Below are 25,048 nucleotides of genomic sequence, written 5' to 3' on the forward strand. Positions count from 1 at the left end.
GAAACTATATTTAAAACTGAACAACCTGTGATAACAGCTTGTGTCCGATACTGTTAACAGAAAGAAGGCATCAACTGCAAACTCACCATACTTTAAATGTGGTTGAAGAGGTAACACAGCTAGATTTTGCATGAGTAATAATAACTCTGTTCAGCCCATGGAATCTAGTGGAAAGCATATTACTGGCAATGTTAACTTTATGGAATATAATAAATTATCTAACAGAATAGTTCAGTCAGCATTCTTTTACTGTGTTACTGCAAAATTAAGCGTAATGACTTAACTGATGAGAGGGACCTGCAGGGTCCACTGGTTTCAAGTAGTATAGTTACACTTACAAAGGTAGAGGGTATTTGTAAAAAGACTGTAGTTCCCAAATGACACCTCCCTAAGAGCTGACCTAGTTGTTCAGGATCTGAAAACGCATGTGGACATTGACCTAACATTTGACCAACATGTGTCTATTGTTGTAAGAAAGTCCTTCTATACTGCATTACTTATAAACAAAGAGATTGTGTCTAGATGTAGGGATGTCATTGTCTCCCTTTACTCAGCCCTCACTAGGCCAGTAATTGAATATTATGCCCCTTTGGTATGTATCTGTCCAGACACTTGCAACCACTGGAATGCCCGGAAATATACTTCACTGAAAGGATACAAGGACTAAACAACATGTCCTACATGGAATGACTCAAATCCCTGTTGTTATACTCAGCATCCTACAGGCTGCTATGAGGTGACCAGAGTCTGGCATACAAAGGTATCCTCTGACTTAATACTGTCAGATTTACAGCACATTAGCAAGTCGAATGGCATCATAAATACTTGGTCTAGAGATTTAAACCTCTTCTGCAACATCAACAGAATAGTTTGGAGGGACAGGTATATCTCTCAGAGGATATTGCTAATATGGAACAGACTCCACATCTAAATAAAACAAAATTCATTCCTGTCCATATTCAAACTCACCACAATTCTATGGATGGGAAACAGAAAATGAACAGCAGTACTGCCCCCGTACTACTAATGGACAGAAGTAGCTCCTAAATGCTTAATTCCATGTGTGGGTCCCTTCAAATTATCTATGGTATGATCACAGTTATTCTCATTTGGGATAATATATAATTATTGACCATGAGATGGGTAAGGCCAATCAATAATCAAATGGGACAGGTTATTTCAAAGACAAAAAGAGAAACTGGCTAAGCTTAAAATGGCTCACAAGGGCAGCTAGCCTAGTACTTGCCTACGAGCCTATGAACCTATGAACCAGTTTAGCACAATATGATAACTGGGACATTTTTCCCCACTTTAAACATCTGTGGTGGTAATGGGAAGAAGGTATTCCTTTTGACAGGCCACCTTATCAGTGTGGGGAGGGGAACCTGCAAAACAGTTAGCCTACTGTACACAACTACTTAACCTGGAAAACAGGTGGGGGGCAACCACCATAAACAATTGTAAGAAGATATAAATCCAATAAAGACCAAGATGTAGTAACAGAAAGCCCTGAAGGTACAAAAAAAAATGAAGCCGATGATACAGCGAGAAGAACAGCCTACATCATTTAAAGATATATGTCAGCATACAACTATGGCAGAGCTGCCTGTAAGAAAAGAACCAGCAGAGGGTAGGGAGGGAGTTATACAGTAAACCTCTATAGTATGAAAGTGTTAGAATGTACAGAACAGAAATTTCTTTGGAGTCTGAAAGTGTTGCAAAGCAGATAGTAAAATTACTAACAGAATTGAAGAAAAAGAATCACACACTAAAGATGTGTATTCCAAGGGAATGAAGTCAGCAAATATACAGAGTGCACAACCTGAACAGAATTCAAAGCTTTATTTTAAGCTAAAACAGAAAGCTCCACAAATGATGAATTCTAAGCAGCAGGTAAATGATGTAGCTAAATTGAAATAAACATTACCTGGACAAAACTCTAAACCCCTTTCTGTTACTGTAAGTTGAAAACCTCAAACAAGGGATGGCTGTAGGCAGCAGGTATCTGTAATTAAGGAAAAATAAAACTCAAGACAATTCCTTGATACAAAGAGAGTAACCTAAAGAAGGAATTGAAAAGTAAGGAAAGTGTACACTGAAATAACCTTGAGCAGTGCCTTAATAATATTGCTGCTGAAATAAAATACAAGAACCTTAAATCAAAGAAGAAGAATTTGATGCATCATGCATCGGGTACAGAATTAAAAGGAACTTGAAAAATTAATAAGATAGAGACAGCAACTGACACCAAGGAGTACTTGTATGACCTGCCTTTCTTAAAAAAGTTAAGAGTCTGAGACCCCAGCATCTGTGTTGGAAAGAAGGCAGTGAGAAATTCTACAGTTGGCTGACCTCCAGTTAGGCTGTATAAATGTCACAAATGCAAAATAGGAAGAAGTTTTGAGCACATCATGGTGAAATATAACTAGAGCTGTACTGAAAGAAGATGAAGCCATACTTTTTGAGTTATGAAATGATTTCTTGCGCAAAGGAGGTAAGGACAGAGAGGAAGCAGTACATCAAATAGTAGTGTCCAAAACTTTCAGAAACCTAGTGATGAGGTTAGCACATAGTCAAGCAGTCAGAGAACAACTAGGAACAGACCAGCCTAAAGCATGGAACATAGCAAGATTTTATTGGCTAGCAGTATTGAAAGAAGTTGAGAACTTTGCTCTCAACTTTCGTATATGCAGTTTTTAGTTCATTACTTTTTTACAATGTATATTCATAATAAAGCATATCTTAATTCATAGTGGGCTAATGCCTATACCCTTTTTGTCATTCTATGTAATACTCTTACATCCTCTGATGTATTATAGGTTTACTATAATACACATGCTATGTAATTTGTGCTTTAGTTGTCTTGGGACAACCTTGGATGGGCATGAACTTGGTTATTTCTTATCAGTACTCCAGTCCAGTGGAAAAAAAACTCAACTAAATAAATACATTTCTGTACTGGATGCCCTGAATGGCAAAAAGACAGCCCCTTACCCAGGCTTTAAAAATATTTTGATTTTAATGTCTATCCTACAGTGTATGTCGGTATGGGTCTGTAGATATCCTAACAACTGACTTAGATTAAGCAGATGGAATAAATGACATATCCTAGACCTTGCAACAGTGAGCTAATATGGATAGAATTTCACCTACAAGGCAGCTGCTGACATCCCAATTTATTACTCATGGCAAAAGAGTTAGCATCATTAATTAATAATCTAGATCTATGTTCTTCATTTAGAAATGTATATAGTCACAGAATGCAGATTTGCAGGGCATTTCCACACATTTTCCCACCCAAAATGGAAAACTACACAATTATGTTGATCCCAGTATTGCTAAGCATTACTGTTTACACTGCATACAAGGCTCTTGTCTAACAAAGGGTAGTGACTAACCCATCTCTTTCTTAAATATCTCCTTTGTCAGCAGTATATATCCACCAAATTTTTCTGACTGAACTATTCTATTCTATTCTATTCTAAAGAGATCTGCTTAGAGCTCCTCTTTAACTATCTTTCTCAACTCTTATATGCACTAAGAACCATATCAGTATAATAAACAGGGCCAGACTGGGGTTAAATGTACCCCCAGGCAAAGGATGCACAATGTTTCCCACCCTGCTGCCCACTGTTTCCCCCACTACCACCCCAACTGCCTAACCTTGTTTTCCCCTCTGTCCTAACCTCTACAAACCATCATCCAGACTGATTTTTTTTTACTCCTAGTCTTACTCTTCAGCTTTTTCCTCCATTTTTTCACACTCTAAATGCACAAAACAATGCTGTAAAAAACTGTAGAGTAAATAAATGAATTAAGTCTTGGGTCTAGAACCATGGAATTACAGGTGATCTGATATGCATTTTAGAGCTTTTTTCAACCTTTTGTGACAATGATGGCCTGAAGAAAAATTATGAGTGGGGTAAAATTCAATCTGATTTTTAAGGAAGCAATAAGTTCTGCCTAAGGATTAATGTTCAAAACTGACAAAACATTATTTCCTAATAAAATGAGAAGACAAATGCTTACAAGGACACATCAATAATATCTGAAATGCTGCCTGTCTCACTACTCTCCTCCATGAAAAAGACAGTCACCTTCTGTGAACCCCTCTAGTGTTAGGATGGGATCAAAGTGAAAGAACAAATGGCCATAGTCATATATTTCAAGTTGGTGATGTCAGATGTATGCATAGCATGCCTCTTCACCCATTCGCCCAAAAGACAGCCACCTTCTGTGTACCTCTATGATGTCAGATGGACAAAAGTGAAGGAACAAATGACCACAGTAATCTATTTTAATATTGTTGTCAGACTACATACATAGCATGCCTCCTTACTTTTATCCCCAAAAGACAGCCATCTATGTGCACATCTCATGTTTGATTATGAGGGAAAAAAATTAATAATCACAGTAATGTACTTTAATTTCTTACTCCCAGACAGTACCCTGCCTCTACAGAATCTAAAATGATGTTCTATACACACCTCCAGGGTGTGAGTGTAAGTAAGTTAAAGAAAGAATTTATGTACTCACCATAACATTCCATGTTGGTAGTCCATCTCCCCCTTCATTTTTACATATGGGTTCGGAGTCGATCCTCGGTACCAACTCGGCCAATTTACAAGCTGGAAGACTTCTGGTTGGCTCATGGCTAAGCAGGTATTCCATGGTGCACCAGTACAATCCCCAGATCTTGTTTGCTGCTCACTAGAATAACAACCATAAAAACTACCAATACTAAAGGGTCTCCAACCAAGGGCAACCAAATTATTGCTTCCAGATCTTCCAGGATGGGGGCAGGAGGGCAGATTGGTAAAAATGAAGGGTAAGATGGACTACCAACATGGAACGTTATGGTGAGTACATAACTTCTTTATGTTAGGTAGTCCGATCTCGTCTTCATTTTTACATATGGGACAGTGTCCCTAGCGCCTTATTCTTGGGTGGCTCATTGGAAAATACTCTTGAGCACCGTGGAGCCAAAGGATGCTCTACCCCTGGATGCCAAATACAATTTGTAATGAGTAATAAAAGTGTGAGGGGTAGCCCACGTAGCTGCTGCACAAATATTATCAAGTGGTACACTTCCCAAATCTGTTCATCTGTCGAGACTCCTTGTTTGGCGGATGAACAGATGAAGAAGTCTCCACCAACTACTTCTTCGTGGCCGCCGCCACCACCATGGCATCTATGGGAGCACCCATAGACAAGAACTATTTACCAGGTGGGGCAGACAAGAACTTGTTCGGTCTCCTGGGGACTGGCTCCATGGTGTCAGGAGTATCCCACACCTTTCGACTAACTAGATCCGTCAGTTCGTCAAAAGGTGGAGACACCCAAGCAGCAGAAGGTTGAGACCCGAAAGCCTTCAGGGGTACCGACTCTTCATCAGAAGGGTTAACAGTGGGCCAGTCGCACCTCTGCCTAGGGATCTCTAAAATATCCACAAAGGAGACATCATCAGAGGACGACTTGGAGGACGCTTCCAACTCCTCGAGGTCAGTGTCCGATGTCAAAGACTCATCCTGGGAGTCAACATGTTTCCTCTTACATAACCTCTTCAGGGAAGGCTTCTCGGAAGGTCATTCTGGGGAAGCCTCGGAAGAGTGGGGACCACCAGCCGATGGCTCCTGAGTCTGCGGGTCTCTGCTGTCTCCAGAGAGAGTAGGGACTGAGACTGAAGTGGGTGCTCTCGGGAGAAGAGTGCTGGTGCCACTGGTAGGGGCTGGAGAATGAGACAGCATGCTCCTCATCATCTCAAACGCCAACCTCTTCGGCTCTGAAAACCTCCACTGCTCCGAAGAGACGAGGGCTGGCGCCAGAGCCAGAGCTGTCAGCTCCGAGATAGATGCAGGGTCCGAGCTCACCCTAGCCGAAGCACCGAGAGGAAGGCTCGGAACTGAAGATCGATTCCAACCCTCCCTGTCGGTGCCGACAGGAGAGCTTCAGCCCCTAGACACGATGGACGGCACCGAGCGTGTCGGAGGCGAACCTGGCTCCAAGGCAGCAACAACATGAGCTGGAGCTGGCATTTCCTCTGTTGGCACCAAGCACTTCGGCTCCGAAAGGCCAATATGGCTCAGAGGAGGAATAGCAGACAAGGGCAAAGCTAGGTCAAGTGGGTCCGGAGCCGACTGGGTCGGAGCCAACAATAATTTTGGTAAGGCAGACGACTTCAGGAGTCTCAGCACTACTCTCTCCACATCTTCTTCTGAGAGGCTCCTGGAAGATCTGGAAGACATAGTAAGGGATCTTGACCTGGGGGGCACTGGAGACTTAATTGTTACGGAAACCGGTGGGGAGCTTACAGACAAGCTACGAGTAGCAGAGTCAACTGCTGTATCAATAGGTTCAGAGATCAGCTCCGAAACACTTGTAACCGACTCTGACACCACCATGATGCTCTCCTTCGGCTCCGAAGACTGAGGAGTCGAGGAGGCAGATTTGGACTGTTTCGACTGTTTAGGAGGTGGCTCCAAGACACCAGCCAGTGCCGGAGAAGGCCTTTTTGAGGATTTTGATTTCCCAGACTTAGAGGAAGCCGAAGAACTGGATAGTGCTTCCTCAAAGCATGGTTTCAATGGACCCTTGAGTATAAGTTTGTTCTTTCTCTTCTGTAACACTCTAGGAGAGAAAGCATGGCAGAACAAGCACGATTCCTGCAAGTGGATGGCCCCTAGGCAGAAGTCACAGCTACTGTGGCCATCCGTTAAAGACATCTTTTGGGAGCATTTCATGCACTTTTTGAACCCCAAGGGTTTATGCTCCTTACTTTCCTTAGACATTATTACACACACAAAACCCAGAGAGATTGAAAGAGAGAAAAAGACTAAAACGGGCCTAGCCCTAAGAAGGAGTTACACGAGGACTAGGTCCTCTAACTTAAACGGGTCTAGCCCGGTGTAGAGAAAGCTAGGTCTTCTAAAGTAGTTACATGTGGACTGGGTTCTCTAACTTAAACGGGCCTAGCCCAGTGTAGAGAAAGCTAGGTCTTCTAATTTAAACAGACCAGAAAGGAAAGCCCACTCACACAAGAGAAACCGTAAATGACACAATAAATTTCTATACTTCTATATTTCTAATAACAGGTAGTATACTAGGGAGGCTGCAATCCTAGTAAAAACACAAGCGGATCCGGACCAAAAACAAACAATCTCAATATAGCAGAAACTAACTGTCAACAGTGACCAAAAAAAAGGTCAGAATAACAACAGACAAGACAACAGGAGCCCCTGTTGACTAAGAGCGGGAAACCGCCAAAAACTAATACTCTACCTAATAATCAACAAAGGTGCAACGGCGCCTAAAACAAACTGGCACACAGGATACCAATAACCACTAGTAAACTAAGTTGCACTCAAAAGGGGCAAGCAATACAACTGGCTAATATATTAGCAACACTAAATATACAATAAAAGTTCTAATAAAGCATTGAAATATGATATTGAATATAAAGAATTTGAAAAACTTAGCCAGAGCCAAGAGAAGCACAACCAAACTCGTCAACACGGCAAACGAGATCTGGGGATTGTACTGGTGCACCATGGGATACCTGCTTAGCCATGAGCCAACCAGAAGTCTTCCAGCTTGTAAATCAGCCGAGTCGGAGCCGAGGATCGGCTTCGAACCCATATGTAAAAATGAAGGTGAGATCGGACTACCTAACATTAACAGTTACACTGTTTCCAGCCCCAACTAAGCACCAACAATCACAGAATCACATAACTGCCCTTTTGCCTTCACTCACAGTCCACTTTCCAAACAGGCAGTCAAGTCTTGTGAACATTTCCAATGTGTGACCACTAAGAATGCTCTGCAAGCCACAGTAATGTACTTCACCTGCTGGCACAGTCCATTACCACAATCACTTTTAAAAAGCATAATTAAATCTGTTGCAGGCAGTCTATACTATTATCAGTCTACTATCTATAATATTTGGTTGTCTGCCACGATAAGAAAATTAAAATTAATATACTTGTTATAATCGAGGACATCCTGAGAAAGCTGCACCCAAACCACAGAACTATTTGCTTCTACACCGTCAGCCTTTCTGCTACTGCTGGCTAAAACTTTCACTGCAACTGCTGTTGTGACTGCATTTTTATTTCCACTATGGCCATCACATCCACTCCAAAGATTTCAGTCCTTTGACGAGTCTTCTGCCTCTGTACACCAATCAACTTATATTTAAATGTGCAGGCTTTCTGTTCCTTAAGGCTCACTGACTGATTGGCTAGATTGTGAGTGGGAAAGAGCAGAAAGCTTGTGAACTGACTGATAAGGTGAACAGCATACATGGGGAAGAAAGCCACAGCTGTAACTGCTCTGAAAAAATGCACCACAGACACCTCTCAACTGTACAGATTTTCGCAGAATGTCCAGATTTTTGCCTCATATTCTTGGTGTGTTCCTCCTAAAATCTGTACTTTTCTGGCAAATAACTGAGGATTGAAGTCATTAAATAATGACAAACATTTGAGTTTAAGACTCCAAATCCTTTATTCTATCAACTTTCTATGTTTGTAAGAGCAATATTTAAAATCTGTCCATATTTGTCCCCCCATCATTTTAGGCTTTCTCCAGATTTTTTGCTCTAAGAGGTTGAGGTATTTTTACAAGGAGCTTTCACTACTTTAAACAAACAAGCAATTAAATAAATACAATATGGAAAAGTTTCGGAAATAGAATAGCACCTGAGGTGGCCACCTAGATTGCCCATAAGGTCTAAGCTGGTTTACATGCTACATCTTAGATCTATGCCTTTTATCTGGCAGTTTATTATGTAATGAACTAATTAACATCACTTACCTCCTTGTGCTCTCAGAAGAACATACTTTGGTTTCAGTCTAGTTTTTTTAAGCTATCAGACAGTATGAAGAGTAAATTCTGAGTATGGAGTGAGCAGAAATGCATGTCTATTTTTATTAGCCTGACATCCTCAGATGGAGAGATTTTCCTTATTTAAAAGAGGAATGAAGCTACAAGAAAAGCACTATGTAAGAAAGCAAGCTATTGAGATTTTAACTGTGTGGCACCATTTTATGAAGTACCACTAAACCCTGGTAGTTTGCAAGAATTCACTCAGCGCCCACATTTCCATGAGTTTCTCAAACACTTGGTCAAAGATGTCAAGGGCATGTGCACATTAAGCAAAGAAATAGCAGTGTATGGTTTTTTTTGGGGGGGTTAGTTTTGCTTTCTGCTTTCTGCATCTGTTTTTTGTAAATGCACTTTCAGCACATTTTTTGGCTCCAAATGGAATGGACAAGTGCAAAGCAATTGTACTAAATGTCTGTATGCTAACTGGATTGGTAGGCTGGAACAAGACCCTTTTCAGCCATGACTCAGTCCAGTGGTATGTACACTGCTAAATACAGTGCTGTGTACAACAAAAAATACTAAATCAGAAGAAAGTGTTATTAAATATTTTATATGGTGTGTACAATAATAGAGTTAAGGTATTATGTTAATATATCTAGTGGGTCATGATAAAAGGATGGTGTAGAAAGTAACTGAAAACAAATTCAGCAAAAAAAATGTAGTTTAAAACAGTTCAGAGAGAGACAAAATAAGATCAAATGGCAAGAGTACATTTCTACAGAATTATAAAATGGTTGTTTAAGTTATTAGTTACACTTTATTTCTGAAGCTGCTGCACTGAGCTGGTTGTAAGGTATTTAACCAGTTTTGAACAGAAACTGGAATAATACTGTTCATTTTTTGTTTCAGTTGTACAGTGGTAACTATTGCATCTTCACAGTGCGTGGTTCTCCAGTTTGGTTTGCTACTAGGGTGCCCTCTGTGTTGAGTCTGCATGTCCTTCCTTTGTCTGTATGGGTGTTCACTGAGTGCATTGGTTTCTTTCCACATCCCAAACACATACAGCAGGTGAAATGATGTTCTGCAAAAACTGCTTATAAGTGTACATGCTGTTTCAGAGTGAGTAAATGTGTGACTCCTAAGATGGTCTGGCCTTACTAAAAGTTTTACTTTATAGGATCCTGTTTGGTTCTCTGTTTTTGTGGTCATCTCCAGCACACTTATTCTTAGTTTTCTGGTTTGGTACTGTGCAGTGCTACCTTTCATGGCTTTTGAATCCTGATGGGCTGGCACACCACTCAGGATTAATTCCTCTGCCTTATGCCCAGTGAATGCCAGGCTAGGCTAGGCTAGGGCTCCCACATAACCCTGAACTGGATTAAGCAGGTAATCCAAAGAATTTCTTATTTCTTGGGGAAAATGGTTTCATGTAACAGGCGAGATTTTAGAGTAACCTTTTTTGCTAATCAATAAGCTGAATGATGCCTTTATGAGGGTAAAGATTCTATGGTCTTGCACACTGAGTAGACAGTAGACAGCAGACAGTAGAAATTGTTTACTTTTTTGGCTTTGGGCTAAAGGAGGCCGTAAGTTATGTGTAACTGTTGGGAAAGAAGAGATGTCAGGTGCAAGATGGCACTAGCTGCAATAAGTAACTTATTTGCCTTTAATGAGGTCTGGTAATGGTGTTCTTTTTATGGAGTATATGAGACTAAAATAGTATGATTTATTAACTGTAGTTTGGAGTACACTTGTATTGTGAGTAAACTTGAGGGAAATCAGTGGTAGGGCATTTTAAGTTGTGTGATAATGTGGCTTATCCTTATTGCTTTTCTGATTTTAATGGCAAATAAATATGCCTGTAATACAGTCTGAGCAGCTTGTGGATGCCATCCATATTAATCTCTGGTTAGTGCCTGATAATTATTATAAGATGGGTTTCTGGGAATTTTTGGAGAGGACAAATACTTTTAATTCAGGGCTGTCTTTAAGTCTTTGACAAATGCTAAAGAACATTGACACTATTTTGTGCATGTTCTTTGTAATTTTTTTTGCAGGCAAAGGCTATATGAAATCCCTTGACAGATCTTTTTGGCCCAAATGGATAGATTTGCCAAGTTTCAGAAAAAGGAGATCATCTGTATATGTTGCTAGCTAAGCCTAGATCAGGTTGAGGATTAAATCACTGTGTCATGAAATGTAGTATTTGTTTTGGGTTTGCAATCCTATCTTCAGGCATATGCAAAATTCCTTTTGGTAGTTTCAAAAAGCACAGAATGAGTTTATAAATGTTCACACAAAAGTACAGACTCCTAAACCAGTTTCAAAGACACAATGAGATTGTCTAAAAGGATGACTGTATGCCATATATCCTGCTGCCTGACAGAAGGTTAGTACAGTCATCTGTCTAATGTGTAATGGTCTGTAAGCAGGTCATTAATAAAGAGGCAATGACTACACTAAATCATATGGGACACACAGGGTAATGAATTCCAAGGGACTAAAGGGTATCGTCAACAAGTACTATTACAGAGCTTTTGTTAAGATAGGTAATCAAACCAAGAGAGGGGATCATGGCTTAAGCCAAGTTAATCTAGTTTCCAAAAACAGGGTATGGTTGAGTGGCAAGGATGGGGAGGTTAGAAATGGGTCTGCATTCTTCATAAGAGTGGGATTTGCATGCTTTGGGTAAAAGTAGTACTATAACATGTTTTGGGCTCTAGGAACACAGGTTGTGAACAAGGGAAGATTGAAGAAGAAAAAATATGTACATCATTATCAGAAAATAATGTTTTATAATGGATGAGTAATAGTTTTCAGACAACAAAGAACCCTTCTCTTGACACTAAGAGAAAAAAATCTTAATTCTCCTTCAGGAAACAATCCTAAAGTAGAAATAAGAAGTTTGTTGGGTAACTGCTGGCCTGAAGTGCAAAACTGTAAATGGGCACAGTGGATAACTACATCCCAATGTTAGAGGTACCAAAGAAATAAAAGAACAGCATATGTAAATTCCATCTGACTAAAGTGTGGGATCCCATGCAGAGATGGCCTTTGGTCAACTAGTGCCCTAGGCAAAAGGGCTCCACAGTGCCCCCACCAATACCACCACCCAGTGCCCCCACCCTGGTCTATTTACACCATCCAGATTACTAGAAAAGCACCCCTGCTACAGCAGCGTCCTAGACAGGCGCTTAGTTGGCCTATGCCTAAGGCCAGCTATGATCCCTTGGATGTTAAATGATGGGTAGATGTAAAGTATGACATTTCAACAAATTTTCTGATTTGTAATCAGTAGGTTTTATGAAGACCCAGAATGTTCCAATGTCTATTTTTGCAGTAGGTGCCTTTGGCTATTTTAATTTTTGATTTACAATTTGTTTTGCTGACTAAAGAAGAAACAGTGCAGGGAAGAAAGACTATTTGATTTCCATTGCCTCTAAGGCCTTGAAAACCAAGAACTATACATTCAATACATGGAAAGTATTTGTCTGTCAGGCAAGTCAACATACTGATAAACACTTCTGTGTGCTGTTTATATCACATGTAAACAGAAGAGAAAATCAGTCCAACAGACAAGGCCCCACAAGAAGTTTACCTTATGAGATGAACTTACCAATAATAATGAACGGTTTTGTTTTTTACATCTTGAAATACCAAGTTAAGAGAAGAGGGCAATGATAATTTATATCACAGGGTAAAATGGCAATTTCTGAATCTCTGTAATATGGCAGCAATACGAATATCTAATAAGGAATGGTTCCCCTCATAATATTTAATCATATGCAAAAGGAAACAAATTGTGTAAATGACCTTTTCATTTAACATTCAGTCCAGCTGGGCACCCAAGATACATGACCAAATACCAGTAAGGTCATGGCCCAAGGCTGGAGTTTAGACAAAAACTCTTGAAGTAAGTTGGCTGAGGAGGGGAGGGAATGAAATGAAAGGGGAATGCTGCCTATACAAAGGCATATTTTTGGGGCCCTTCAATAGCAATTTGGGCTGCCATCTGATAGTCAATATAATACTCATAGCTTCTTCCTTGAGAACAATGTAAACTTTGGTGGCACTTTCTTCTAAATACAACCCCCTCATCTAAGATTATGCCAGTCACTTCTGAAGTGATAGTTATCAAAAAAATTCACTGTAAGTCATCTGTCAAATAAGACAATTTTCTGGTATCCGCTGATTTAAAAAAAAAATGTTACATATTTGGCACTTATGCTTTCGGCCATTATACTGTTGATTGTCACCCAGCCTTTCAATCCAGCAATCAAAAACATACAGTTGTGTACCTACCATAAATGTAGATATTCGAGTGTATTCACTGTTGCAGTCATTACACTTGGGTTATCCTGCTGGCAGGCTACCCGCAGTCGGCCTGAATTCCAAAGTCCTGGTCCGGCGTCGGCTGCTGTTGCCTCTTCCCTGACATCAGTGCGCCAGGGGTATATAAGATGCAGCCGACACCATTTTCTTCAATTTTTCTTGCCCCAGATGTCAGGTGCCCCCAGGAAGGTAGGCAATACACATTACTTATAAAAAACATACACTAAAATAAACAATACCTTCATCTACAAGCAAATACACCACATAGGTTGTATAGAATAGAGAAGTACAGATAAGCCCCAGCAAAGAAAGGGGGATGGTGGGTGGGTAACCTGGACTGCAACAGTGAATACACTCGAACATCTACATTTATGGTAGGTATACAACTGTACGATGTTCATCGTGTTTCACTGTTGCAGTCATTACACTTGGGTTGAATCCCAAAGCTGAGGTTGGGCGGCTGGGTCTAAATAGGATTAGGAGTGGCTATGAGGCCCTGCAGAACTGCAGTGGCAAAGCCTGCTCTGTATTTAGAGTAAAGAGGTAAGTGGTAGTGCTTGGTAAAAGTGTGCACTGAACTCCAAGTTGCAGCCTCCAAAATTTCCTTGGTTGGTACTCCTCTGAGAAAGGTTGCTGATGTGGCTGCTGCCCTGGTAGAATGAGGCCTAATATTCTTAAAGACACTGATTTGCCATGCTGTGCATAGCAGAAACGAATGCAGTGTCCTATCCATTTTGAAATAGTCTGCTTTGAAATAGCCTTTCCTTGTGATCCTGCAGCATATGCCACAAAACGTTGCTCAGTCTTTCTGAAAGCTTTAGTTTTGTCCAAGTAGAAGCATAGCTGCCTGTGTATGTCCAAAGAGTGCAGAAGTCTCTCCCCTTTATTCTGGGGATTTGGATAAAAAGTTGGCAAATTAATGGTTTGGTTAAGAGCCACACTGGATACTACCTTTGGCATAAATGTTGGGTTTGTCCTTAGAGAAACCCTGTCCCGATGGAAAATGATAAAAGGTTCCACTGCCATTAATGCCTGTAACTCTGAGACTCTTCTTGCTGAAGTTATTGCTAGGAGCAGAGCAGTTTTCCATGATAAGAATTTTATCTCAGCTGTACTGGCTGGCTCAAAAAGAGGCAGTGTGAGCTTTTCCAAGACAAAGTTGAGGTCCCATTTAGGTATTGGTGCTCTCCTTGGGGGTCTTATGTTTTTGGCCCCTCTGAGGTACTGTCTTAGCAGTGGATGTGAAAAAATAAGAGGTTCCGTATTGTAATGAGCTGAAATGGCAGAGGCATGGATCTTAATTGATGAGAAGGATAGGCCTTTGTCCAGCATCTCAGTTAGGTATTGTAAAATCTGAGGAATATTTGGAACAAGCGGTTCAAGTCCTTGTGCCTGGTTCCAAGAACAGAATCTCTTCCATTTTCTGTATAAGATTTTCTGGTGCTGGGCCTCCTGGCTTCCAAAATGACATCTATAACTGCTTTAGAGAGAGGTGTGTTCTGAGTGGTTATATTATTCGCCATGCAGCCAGATTTAAGGTTCTGAGTTGGCTGTGCAGGATCTGATTGTTTTGTTGGGTCAGAAGATGAGGAATTTGAGGTAAAGTCCAGGCTGGGCCTTGAGACAAGCTCTTTAGGATTGGGTACCACTGCTGGCGTGGCCATTCTGGGGCAATCAGAATCATTTTTGGCTTCTCTTGTCTGACCTTTAGGAGTACCTTGGGGAGGAAAGGCAGTGAAGGAAATGCATAAACTGTCAGGGTTTTCCAGCTGAATGACAGAGCATCCACCTTCCATGCTTGAGTGTGATAAGTCCTTGTGCAGAATCTCTGTAGTTGGCAGTTGTGAGGGGAGGCAAATAGATCTATGTCTGGGCATCCCCATTTCCTTGTTATCATGCTGAAGACTTATGGATCTAGTTTCCACTCATGAGGGTCCATGAGGTTTCTGCTTAGTTCGTCTGCCAGAGTATTTTTCTTTCCTGGCAGGAATTGTGCCTGTAGATGTACCTGATAGGTCAATGCTGTGTTCCACAAAGTCATGGCTTGCCTGCAGAGGGGGTAGGAATGTGTGCCCCCTTGCTTGTTTATGTATCACATGACTGTAGTATTGTCCATCTTTAGCAAACGTTGTCCTGGATGAAGTAGATCCTTGAAGGCTGTCAAGGCATTCTGTACAGCTAGCATCTTTTTTTGATTGATATGAAGATGCATTTGGTCTGCGGGCCACGTGTCCTGAATACATTTTCCCACCATGTGTGCCCCCCAGGCATAATCCGATGCATCTGTTGTTAGTGTCTGCCTGGCTGTGGGTAAAGTGAAAGGCTGTCCCTTGTTGTGGTGACAGGCCAGTGCCCACCATCAAAACTCTTGTTGCAGGCAGGGAATGAGAGTAATTATTGTTTCCAGGCTGTGGCAATGTTGAGTCCAAACACTTTTTAGATATCATTGTAGCTTCCTCATATGCAGTCTTGCACATGGAATTAGCAGGATGCAGGATGCCATGAAGCCCAAAGCCTGCAGAATTTTTTTCAGGTAGCTGGGTCTTTGTTGCCATCATTTGGAAGTAATGAGTCATTTGCCTTTGTTTGTCTGGAGTGAGATAAGCCATCTGGGCAGTTGTATTTAAGCTTGCACCCAGGAATATTATCTCTTGAGAGGGAACTAGTTTTGATTTATTTTCGTTTACTGTGTACCCTAGGCAAATTAGTAATCTTTTTACAAACGCCAGATGCTTTAGTAGAATATCCTTGCTCACTGCTTGAATAAGGCAGTCGTCCAAGTAGGGATATATTTGAATTCCTTTTGTCTGCAAAATGCAATTACTGGTGCCAGGCATTTTGTGAAGACCCTGGGCACAGTAGATAAGCCAAAGGGCAGTGCAGAGAATTGGTAATGCATTGAGCCAGCTATGAATCTGAGGTATCTTCTGCAAGACTGTCTGATTAGGACATGCAGGTATGCCTCTTTGAGGTCCAAAGTAACGAGCCAAGCCTTCTTGCCCAGCATGGGTAGAAGTTGCTGCAGTGTCAACATTCTGAATTTTGGAACGTCCAGGAAAGTATTTAGAGTAGACACATCCAGTATTGGTCTCCAAGCTTTGTCCTTTCTGGGTACCAAGAAAAGTCTTGAGTAAAATCCGTGCCCCTGCTCTTGCTGTGGTACTTTTTGAACAGCCCTCATGTCCATGAGAGCAGAAATTTGTTTTTGTGCCTCTGCCCATTGATTGTGTGGCAGGTCTGGCATATCTTTTGCCCTTGGGAGGGTGTGAAAGTGGAACCTGTATCCCTGAGAAACAATATTCAGTACCCATTTGTCCTGGGTGATCATGTGCCAATTTTGTGAGAAAAGTGCTAGTTTTCCCCCTAAGGGTGCTGCCAAAAGGTAAGTGCTTGGCATTGGTAGTGGGAAGTCATTGGGACTGTTTCCTATATGGTTGTGATTTGTCTTCACCGCCTTTGGAGGCTGAAGCACCCCATTGCTTAGGTCTGTATGAGCCTTGGGGCTGAGATCTGCCTCTTGGGCGTCTGTATCTGCCTCTTTGTGGCCTGTCTGACACTGGAAAGGACCAATTTTTAGAAGGCCAGTTCCTGCTAAATCTGGGTGGCTGAACCTGTAAGAAATCCTTTACTGTCTGCATTGATTTTGCTTTGTCCTCCATTTTAACACCTCTTCTGCCTTAACACCAAACAAAGTATCATGTTGTAATGGAGCATCCAATAATTTTGCTTTAACATGATCAGGTAAACTCTGTTCTTTTAACCAAGCATGCCTTCGAATGACAGAACCTGTAACTGTGGCTCTGCAAGAAGCCTCTAGTGAATCAAAACCACACTGCAAAGTATGCTTTCCCACTTGTTCAGCTGCATGCAATAAATCCTGCATTTCCTTGTTTTCAGGACATTCAGAGCTTGTCAGCATTTTCTGTTTTAGCAGAGACATTAGGTGTTGTTGACATTTAAGCATGTGAAACTGGCAGTTTAAAGCCCTTACAGCTAAAGTAGCAGAGGTGTAAACTTTTTTCCCCCATCTGTCCAGTGCTCTAGAATCCCTATCAGAGGGAACAGGGTTTTTTGCAGTGGAAGCCTTGACCCCTTTGGGACCCTGAGAAATTGTTTCTGGATCAGCAGCAGGGTTTTTATAAAGAAATTTATGTGAATCTGGAACCCTGTAGTACCTATCTGGCTTAACTGGTGCAGGGGGTAAAGAATCAGGAGACAAACTGGATTCAGAAAATACATCAACAATATCTAGCACAGGAGGGATAGCAAGAGGTCAGTGCTGAGGCAATAAAAGAAAGTCTCTGAGCCTTTTCTTGGATTCTGAATAATCCTGGCTCTCCCAATGGAAATGCTCCCTCATGGTGTGCAGGGTTTCCCCAAAAGAGTAGTCCTCAGGAGGAGAGGCTGAAGGGATAGATTCTTCAGCATCAGAGTCCTTATAGGGAGGAAGAGAATATCCCTGTTCTGAAGAGGAATCTGAAGAAAAAGAAACCTGGTCAGAGGAGTCATAGTCAGTGTCTTGCCTAGGCCTTTTATCAGGAGGGGGATGGGAACCCGCTGATTAAAGTAATTAGGTCCTCGGCCATTTTAAGCATCTGTTTCTTAGGCATGGATGACTGTCCAGGAGAATGCTGTACTTGTTTCTTTGTCTTTAAAGGTGTTTTAGACTTTGCCTTGGCTGCTGAAGTGGTCTTGATAGTAAGCTGTGTAGGTCTGAAAACACCCTCAGAAGCAGATGCCTGCTCAGCGACTCTGGACCCATCTGAGGGAATAGTTTCCATAGGCCCAATACCTTGAGTTTCCAGAGGCCTAGTTGTCTCCACGTGGGAGTCGGAGGTGGCCTGTGGCTCTGAGGTAGCGGGTGTCAGGAGCTGCGAAAGAGCCTCACTGAGAACCGGCGACTGGCCTAGAAGAGGCTTCGTCGTCAGTTTTGGACCTCGGATGCCAGTCCTTTTCTTTGTCCTTGCGCTTTTTATGAACTCCAGTCGTCAGTTGTTCCGATGGCATTATATAGTTAAACCTTCAGCCAAAGTAATGTAAAGCAAAATCGAACCAACGCCTAATAGTGCGTTGGTTGAATCTAGCACAAAACCAACAACTAGTAACGTCGTGGTCAGTGCCTAGGCAAGGAATACAGTAAGAATGAAAGTCCTTATGAGGTATTTGCTTCCCACAAGAAATACAATTGTTAACTATTAGTGACATCGGTCTGGAGCAAGAAAAAGTTTCCCCGACGGGGTACTTAGCTTTATTGAAGACTTCGGATCTGAAATTCAATTTCGAAAATCTCAGGAGTCGGCCGACTGGCACTTGAGAACTGCTTATGCTTCGGGCACCGCGCGGCAAGAAAGACTGAAGAAAATGACGTTGGCTGCATCTTACATACCCCTGGCGCACTGACATCAGGGAAGAGGCGACAGCAACCAACGCCAGACCAGGACTTTGGAATTCAGGCCGACTGCGGGTATCCTGCCAGCAGGATAACCCAAGTGTAATGACTGCAACAGTGAAACACGATGAACATCTGTAAAATATACATATATATCTGTGTGTCTGTGTATGTATGTATAACCTGTGAGAAAAGGGTACAGTGCTTTGATCTTCTTGACATTAATCAAAAAAACACAGGTGAGTGGAAAATGCAACTTATATAAACAAGCCTAAACATAAACACACACACACACACACACACACACACACACACACACACACACACACACACACACACCGCCATGTCTACAAAATTTGAAAACATGCTTATAGATACAGCAAAGCAAAATACACAGCAACATGTCTACAAAGTCTGAAAACATGCTTATAAATACAGCATAGCAAAATTATTTCTGAACTGGGAAATGTTTTACGCAAATGGCTGCTTTTTTTTCTGGATTGCAGTACAAACTGTTCCTATTAAAATAAAGGGCATGTAATATGCTTGTCAATTTATAAATGCATGACTTATGTGAATTAATATTATTTTTCAATAACGGCATCTTTAGAAATTAAAAATATGGTTTATGATTTTGTCAGTACCAACTGTGACCTCACTGTGATGAGAGAACTTGGTTTTGTGTATCTTGCCACTGCCGTATGCCAATCTTTCACAAGCAATCAGTCTGGCAGCTGTTCACTAACAAGAGTCAGTGCAATCAGCATCTCCATCCTTCCATCATCCATCATTACAGACATCCGCAAACACAACAGTCACTTTTCACCCTGGCCTTTAAAATCTATACTCACCTTACAGTACGTCCCAAGCTCATCATCGTAACCTCTGTTGTGCTGAATGCCTGAAGCTCCTTCAATTTTCTTAGCATTTAGCCCGAAGAACCAAACCTCTGAATAATCCAAAATTTCAGTATGCTCATACTCTGTCAAATGGTTTTTAAAATACTTCAGGGCCTCTAATTCAACAAACAACATGTTGGGTTGGAAGGGACAGAAAGAAGAGATTAGAGAGAGAATTATGAGAGCACTATACATTAACATTTTGCAGAACTTCCAAAAGTCTTTAATTAGATGTGTATGTCTTCATAAAACTTCTCATTTCTGGAATATTTTTTATATAAAACTTCAGTTTTTGTTTGTTATATGACACACAGTGTATACAATGCACACTACACACACACACACACACACACACACACACACACACACACACACACACACATATGCAAGTGCACACGCATGTGTATGTACACACACACACACACACACACACACACACACACACACACACACACACACACACACAAACACGCATGCGCACACACAAATACACCATTCAGCACTAGAGAAGAGTGTTTATGACTGCTGCAATATAATGGATCCTCAAATGCAGCCAGTTAATACCCTGATGGAGTCAATTGATGTTAAACAGTGATACTCAACAATTACTTACAAAAGCAATGAAACAATTAACAATACACTAATAACACAGCAGCTTACCCAAGATTTGTACGTATTCTGGCAGATAATTGTTCTGAGTTCAAATTGAACTGCTACTGCTGCTGTATGGATTTACCTCTATATAAATATATATGCTGTATGGATCTACCTCTATATAAACCCACATATGCGGAGGCCCTTAACATTAACCTGCCCAAGCAACAAGGACCTCCGAAGCTGAAACGCAAACAAACAACAGCTACAACCAAAGTGACACATAGCTCACAACAACAGTGTGCCACCCAACAACAGCCCCTAAGGAAAGACAATGTACCCAACACTTTAGTCATAGGTGACTCAATAGTCAGGCACACTGATGTCCCACTCACCAGGCTGAACAAGGAGAAAATTACAGTCAGCTGCCTGTCGGGTGCCAGGATCCACCACATAACACATGCACTCAAGTCACTCCACAACAAGTACAAATACAACTCTGTCATTGTCCATGCCGGAGTGAATGACTTGAGACGTACCTCCCTGGACTACATGAAAAGAGACGTAGAAGAGCTCTTGGATCATGTGGCCCAGGCAGGTATGACCCTAGCCCTGAGTAGCATCCTGCCTTCGCCCAGAAGGATACCACAGTATAAGGACAAAATGATTGACTTCAACAATTGGCTAAGCTTCTGGTGTCATTCAAAAGGGACCCAGTATCTGTCTGCCTGGGAAGACATGATCAACAAACCACGATGCTTTGCCAGAGATGGTCTGCACCTGTCACCCCTGGGAGTCAGTTTACTGGCTAAAGCTCCTGCCACCCCTATAGTGCCTTTTTTAGGCAAGGTTCAAAGGATAAACCCCCCACCGTAACAGATACAAGCATGCAAAATCTGAAGGTAATGCTACTCAGTGCTAGAAGTCTAAACCTCAAAATGCCCTCTCTCTCGAGGCACTCCTAAAAATGGAGAACATCGATATCTGTGCAGTAACTGAGACCTGGTTCAAGGCTCCAGAGAGCACCCCTGCAATACCAGGCTACAACTGTTACCACACTTTTTGGCCACAAAACCAAGACCGAAACACTAAAGGTGGAGGTGTGTCCATATTCACCAAGGATATTCACACCTCCAGGCTAGTTGCCCAACACAATGCATCTGAAATTCTCCAGGTGCAACTAACACTAGATAAGACTGCAATCCAAAGTGTAGCTTGCTACAGATCCCCCACCATGCTCCAAGATTCTCACTACACCTTTCTAAACATACTGGAAAATATTAAGATACAACCAAACACCCTAATACTGGGTGATTTCAACTACCCTGCCATTAACTGGGAAAACTACTCGGGTACCAACTCCTTTTCCCAACGGTTCTTGGAATTCATAAATTCCAACACCCTGGATCAACTAATCCATTGTCCCACCAGGGGCTCTAATATCCTAGACATGGTCATTACCAACATGGGAGATAGATGCTCCACACCAGTGGTCACCCCCTCATTGGTCAGGTCTGACCATAAGCAAATCACCCTTGACATCCACATCCCACCCCCACCCCCCAGTAAGGAAACCTCCTTAAAAAACTTCCCCAAAGCCAACTTCATGCTAGTGAAGTCAGAAGTGACAAACTTCACGACACCCATGCAGATGGGATCTGAAAGTTCGACTACAGAATCCTACACTAAGGTACTGTATGAGCACATCCACTCGTGCATGAATCGTGCCATCCCAAATAGAACCAAGATGCTCTTCTCCAAAAAAAGGAAGCCAATCTGGTGGTCCCCTGCTATAAACAAACTATACAACAGAAGGAAGAAACTGTTGCAGAAAAGAGGAAAATCCTAGGATGCAAAAAACTCCCTCACCAGCCTCAGTAAGAAGCTGAGATCTCTCATAAAATCCTCAAAAGCTAGTTACGAAAATAAAATTGCCAAAGATTCCAAAGACAACCACAAGGCATTCTATAATTATGTTAAGAATCTAAATGGCAATGCTCAGATCCGCTCTGAGCTACAACAGAATGGCATTAAATATACTGATCCCAAGGATATTGCCAATATCCCGGCAGATCGATTTAGTGCAAACTTCACCCACCTCTCACCCACTAAATTGCCCATCTCAGTACTAAAAGATTGCCAAATTCTGGTAATCACGGCCACACAGGTAGAAACTGCACTCTCCAAAGCTAAAAATACAGCATCCATGGGACCAGATGACATCCCAGGCTGTGTACTACATGAACTACAAAATGAACTGGCACCTCACCTAAGTGTCATGTTTAATCATAGCCTCGCCTCAGGCTTTGTGCCCACTGAGTGGCGCACAGCTACAGTTATCCCACTCCACAAGGGGGGATCCGCCTTGGATCCCGGGAATTACCGTGCCATCAGTCTGACAAGCCTGATCTGCAAGGGCATGGAACGCATTATCATGGAACTTATAAACAAAGACATTGGCAACCTTCAAACACTGGACCCCACCCAGTTTGGGTTTGTGAAGGGCCGATCTTGTCTCCTGAATCTGACTGACTTTTCGAATCAGTCTCCAGAGCTGTGGACGAGGGTAAGGCGGTCCAAACAACCTATCTGGACCTCGCCAAGACCTTCGACACCATCCCCCACTCTGGAATCATAGATAAACTTACTAAGCTGGGCATAAATCCCTATGTCACTCGATGGGTTGCCAACTGGCTTACTGACAGAACCCAGACTGTAAAAGTAGCCGACTCCAAATCAAGCTCCAGACAAGTGGAGTACCTCAGGGTTCAGTCCTGGGACCACTACTCTTGTTTGGCATCTACTTCTCTGAAGTACAGGTCAACACTAAGGGACTCTGGCTAACAAAGTTCGCAGATGACTGCAAACTGGGAGCCATTATTGAATCCCCAAAGGATGTGGATATTCTACAAAAGGGCCTTACAGAAACTGGTGCCAGAGCTATGGGCTCAAGCTTAATGCCAAGAAATGTATAGTTATCCCCTTTGGAAAAAAACATGTACCCATGAATTACCACATAGGTGGCAGTACACTAAACATCGAAAGTGTGATGAGAGACTTAGGGACACAGGTGGACAATGGTCTCACTTTCGATAACCACATCGCCACAACAGTCAGGAAATCCTTCTATGTGGCACACCTCATCACTAAGAGCTTTTCATCCAGAAAAACGGAGGTCATTGTCCCACAGTACTCATCCCTTATTAGACCCATTATAGAGTATAATGCCCCGTTTGGTATGTACCTCACAAGACATCTGCAACAGCTGAAAAGGCCACAGAAATACCTCACAAAAAGAATCACAGGCCTAAAGCAGATGCCATATGCTGACTGTCTAAAAAAACTCCAGCTATACTCTGTGGCATATCGTCTACTCAGAGGTGATCTCTGCTTAACATACAAGGCCATGTCAAACCCTGAGCTGTTGGACATGCTCCACTTAAAGAAATCCCAATCCCTCAGAGCAACACGCTCCAGGGATCTAAACCTTGTCATCACAATGAACAAAACATGCTGGAGGGACAGGTTCCTGACCCAGAGACTCCCCATACTCTGGAATAGACTGCCCATACATGTTAAGCAGAGCGCCTCATTGGCCCTCTTCAAAAGGAACCTTGATGATTGGATGGGAGATAGGAAATTCACCCCGGGGATCATGTCAGTCGCCCTGCTAGACAGGGGTCCAGAGAAGTAAATATTGTGGGAAGAAATATCCACGGAAATGTTATGGCTAGGCTTGTATAGGCCCTAGGGCCGATAGCCTAGTGCCAACCTATGAACCTATATAATTAACAAACAAAATCAAATTTTCAGAACAGGTCAGTAAAATGTTCCTGGAGGGGAAAATAGATATTGTAGTTGAATTGCTGAAAGAGCTTAGCCTGAATACTTCCAGTAAGTTAACTGCAGGGACAGTGTCAGATAAGGCACAAAGAGAAAAATGCCGCAGCTTTTCCAGAAGTAACTCACTTTCAGCTTGACAGCTGGTCCACAACACTGCCCCTCTTCTGTAACCTGAGCTAACTGATAGAAAAGTGAATCCCAGAAAGTTCATTTTGTATTCTGACTGACACTTAATATGTCTGATTAAACACAAAATATGTATCTTGCTTAGGTTCTGACCAAAATGTTTATCAACTGCTATGTTTTGAGGCATGGGTCTACTTGGACCGTAACATTTCAAATCTGCACAGCTGGACTGGAATATAAATATGTACTACTATAATACCTGCTAAAATGTACATGTCAGCCATCGTCTAACCTTTATCATTACAGTGAGCAAAAAATACAATTAAGTACCATGATTGAGATTTATTTCTGTAAATTAGTATGACTTTCATCACTATTTGAAATATTCAGGGATGCCCAGTTTAATGTTTTAAAAGTATTTTTAAAATACACAAAATGTATACTCTACGTATAATAGCTAATAACTTGACTGCATTACTTACTGTACGCACATCCTACAGTATTGTATATATATATATATATATATATATATATATATATATAGATATATATCTCAACAATTATCAGACAGCCATCTTATCTTTTTTCTATAACTCTTGCTATGTGTGAATATTAATTTAGTTTAAAAATATTTGATTATATAATGTATTCCCAGGGCATCAGAAATGACACCTCCATGATCATGGCTAACCCAATTCTGTTTCCTCTGCAGGTAGGAGAAACTCCAATGCATATTAAGAATCTATGCAATCAGGCAAGTGTGTGTTATGAGCAGTTCCTCGTCACAGCCACAGTAGGGACCTGTGGAAAAATCATGCTAGAACAAGTTGCAGCTGCACTGAAGTACGAGCAGCAGTAGAACTCATTTCGCGAGCATGAGCCTTGAGGGTAGTCAATGTGAACTCACATGTACAGCTGGTCATAATGGTTGAATGCACATCTATTTTTTTAACCCATGGATACATATATGCAGAGAAGATACCTGTAAAAGATAGTAAGAGAGTATGCTTAAGGTAGGAGGTTAAAGGAGACAGTAGGGCCA

At 41.7% G+C, this 25,048-nt stretch overlaps 1 protein-coding gene across 1 annotated transcript in view; it reads right to left on the bottom strand.

Annotated features, from left to right (window-relative positions):
• The window catches only part of DYRK4 (dual specificity tyrosine phosphorylation regulated kinase 4), a 1,709,423-nt gene that overhangs the window by 806,284 nt on the left and 878,091 nt on the right, over positions 1–25,048 (bottom strand). Inside the window, exon 5 of the mRNA XM_044087559.1 lies at positions 19,396–19,559. Within this exon, the coding sequence (XP_043943494.1) occupies positions 19,396–19,559 (164 nt within the window). The remainder of the gene's footprint in view (positions 1–19,395; positions 19,560–25,048) is intronic.

Source organism: Protopterus annectens, chromosome 11.part0 (assembly GCF_019279795.1).
Source record: "Protopterus annectens isolate FY-2018-M chromosome 11.part0, PAN1.0, whole genome shotgun sequence".
Taxonomy (NCBI): domain Eukaryota; kingdom Metazoa; phylum Chordata; order Ceratodontiformes; family Protopteridae; genus Protopterus; species Protopterus annectens.